The following is a 2,500-nucleotide window of genomic DNA, read 5'->3' as shown; positions in this document are numbered from 1 at the left end:
GCTTGTCACACTGATGTTCGGGACGGTGTCGCTACCGGGGCAGCGAGTTGATCCCAACCACGCGCGTGTACCCCGAGAGCGCGGCCGTGGCAGAACAGCCGATCAAGGGGGGAGCCTGTTCGTCCTTCCCTGACAAAGGACTCGTGAGGGGGTCACAACCGGCCCCGTGGCGTCCGGAGGGAGTGAGGAGAGGCGGGAGCTGGCGGACGGGGGACACCTCCCCCCCCCCCCCCCGCCCCGCAGAACACCGCACGTCCCGGGCAGGAGGTGAAACGTCACCTGGAACAGTCACTGCCCCTGGGGGGGGCTGTTCCCGGTGTCCCCACTCTGGGTGTCCCCGGGGGTGTCACAGTCGCTGTCCCATGGTTCTCCCTTCCCCCACCACCAGAGCTGCAGCCGGTTGTCGCCCCCCGGGGGGGGCCCATCACCGTCCCCATCACCCCCCCCGGCGTCGTCGTCGCTGTCCCAGGGAGTCGGGAACAGGCGCTGGCCGGAGGCTGTAGCCAACAGCGGGAGCCAGGGGTGCAGGCTGGGGACAGGGAACAGCGTGTTGGGGGGACAGGGACACAGGGGGTGACATGGGGGGTGACATGTGATGGGTGACACGGGGTGACACGGTGTCCCTGGGGGTGACACTGTGACCTGGAGGGTGACAGGTGACACAGGGGGGGTGACACAGGGGATGACCTGGAGGGGGGACGGCTGATCTGGGGGGGGTGACAGGTGACACGAGGGGTGACACGGGGTCACCTGGGGGGGGAACACAGGAGGTGAGATGAGGGGTGACACAGTGTCCCTGGGGGGTGACATGGGGGGTGACCGGGGATGGGGGGGGGGGGGGGGGAATGACAGGAGGTGACATGGTGACGCGAGAGGGGTGACACAGGGGGGTGATGAGTGATACAGGAGGTGACCTGGGGGGTGACACAGGGATGTCAGGCGGTGCCGGGTGTCACCTGGTGCCGTTGACGGCGTCTCTGAGGGCGCGGAAGCGGCAGCGGGGGGGCAACAGGGGGGGGTCCCCGGCCCCTCCCCCATCCCTGGGGGGGGTCAGCGTGTCCCAAACTGTCACCCAGCCACACGTGTCACCCGACAGCAACAGCCGGCCCGAGCTGGGGACAGGGGGGAGGAGGGGTCAGAGGGGGGAGGTCAGGGTGGGGGAGGGGAGGGAGGGGTGGTTGGGGAGGTGGAGGGGTGGGGTCAGGGGGGGTCAGGGTGGGGGAGGGGTGTTGGGGGGGGAGGGGGGGTATCAGGATGGGGGAAGGGGGGCCAGGAGGGGTGTCAGGGGTGGGGGAGGGGCTCTCACGGGTCGAGGTCAAAGGTCACTCTCTGGTTGGTGCCCACCCAGCGCTCGGCCGCCAGCAGGGGGCGCTCGGGGCGGCGCAGGTCCCAGCACAGGATGTGACGTGACTGGGGGAGGAGAGGGGGGAGGGGATCCAGCAGCACCCCAGTGCCTCCCAGTCCCCTCCCAGTGCCCCTGAATCCCCTCCCAGTGCCTCCCAGTCCCCTCCCAGTGCCCCTGAATCCCCTCCAGTGCTTCCCAGTCCCCTCCCAGTGCCTCCCAGTCCCCTCCCAGTGCCTCTGAATCACCTCCCAGTGCCTCCCAGTTCCCCATCACTCCCTCCCAATGCATCCCAGTCCCCCCTCACTCCCTCCCAATGCATCCCAGTGGCCCCCAGTACCCCCCAGACCCCCCTCACTCCCTCCCAATGCATCCCAGTGCCTCCCAGTCCACTCCCAGTCCCCCCTCACTCCCTCCCAATGCATCCCAGCGCCTCCCAGTGCCTCCCCCGGCCCCGCCCACCTTGCGCCCCCCCGCATAGAGGGTGTTTCCGCCGGGCCCGAAGCGCAGGTGGGTGGGGGCGGCGGGGAGGCGGGGCCAGAGCGCCAGCGCCCCGCCCCCCTCCAGCGGGTACAGCCCCAGGCTCCGCCCATAGGAGCCGCACGCCAGCACCGATTGGCTGGGGCTCACGGCCAGGCAGCCAATCAGACCGCGCTGATCTGGGTGAGGGCGAGTCAGGCCACGCCCACCGGTCTCGGCTCCGCCCTCCCGGGCCCCTCCCACTCCCCTCCCAGTGCCCTCCCAGTGCCACCCAGTGCCCCTGAATCCCCTCCCAGTGCCTCCCAGTGCCCCCCAGTCCCCTCCCAGTGCCCCCCCAGTCCCCTCCCAGTGCTTCCCAGTGCCTCCCAGTGCACCCGAATCCCCACCCACTGTCCCCCAGGCCCCTCCCAGTGGCCCCCAGTCCCTCCCAGAGCCTCCCAGTCCCCTCCCAGTGCTCTCCCAGTGCCTCTCAGTCCCTTCCCAGTCCTTTCCCAGTGCCTCCCAGTCCGTCCCAGTCCCCTCCCAGTCCCCTCACCCCGCAGCCCCCGCTCCTCCCCGCCCCGGCCGGGCCGCTCGGGGCTGAAGACCCGGATGGAGCCGTCGAAGCCGCCGAAGAGCCGAGACCCGTCCGGGGTGAAGGCCAGAGAGTGGGGGGGCACCAGCTGCTCCTGGGGGGCC

The 2,500-nt window shown here is 70.7% G+C and overlaps 1 protein-coding gene across 1 annotated transcript in view; it reads right to left on the bottom strand.

Moving 5' to 3' along the window:
* LOC311204300 (telomerase Cajal body protein 1-like) overlaps positions 1-2,493 on the bottom strand; it is a gene marked incomplete at its 5' end in the record, with an annotated part of 2,755 nt that extends 262 nt beyond the window's left edge. The window contains 5 exons of the mRNA XM_084280749.1: positions 1-529; positions 957-1,112; positions 1,307-1,410; positions 1,805-2,001; positions 2,358-2,493. The exon at positions 1-529 is cut by the window's left edge and continues 262 nt beyond it. Of these exons, the coding sequence (XP_084136875.1) occupies positions 289-529; positions 957-1,112; positions 1,307-1,410; positions 1,805-2,001; positions 2,358-2,493 (834 nt within the window). The remainder of the gene's footprint in view (positions 530-956; positions 1,113-1,306; positions 1,411-1,804; positions 2,002-2,357) is intronic.
* Positions 2,494-2,500: the final 7 nt, after the last annotated feature.

This window comes from Gallinula chloropus (genome assembly GCF_964237585.1).
Source record: "Gallinula chloropus genome assembly, contig: HAP1_SCAFFOLD_413, whole genome shotgun sequence".
Taxonomy (NCBI): domain Eukaryota; kingdom Metazoa; phylum Chordata; class Aves; order Gruiformes; family Rallidae; genus Gallinula; species Gallinula chloropus.
Note: the sequence above shows the minus strand (reverse complement) of the source record. Positions and strands in the feature narration are given on the sequence as shown.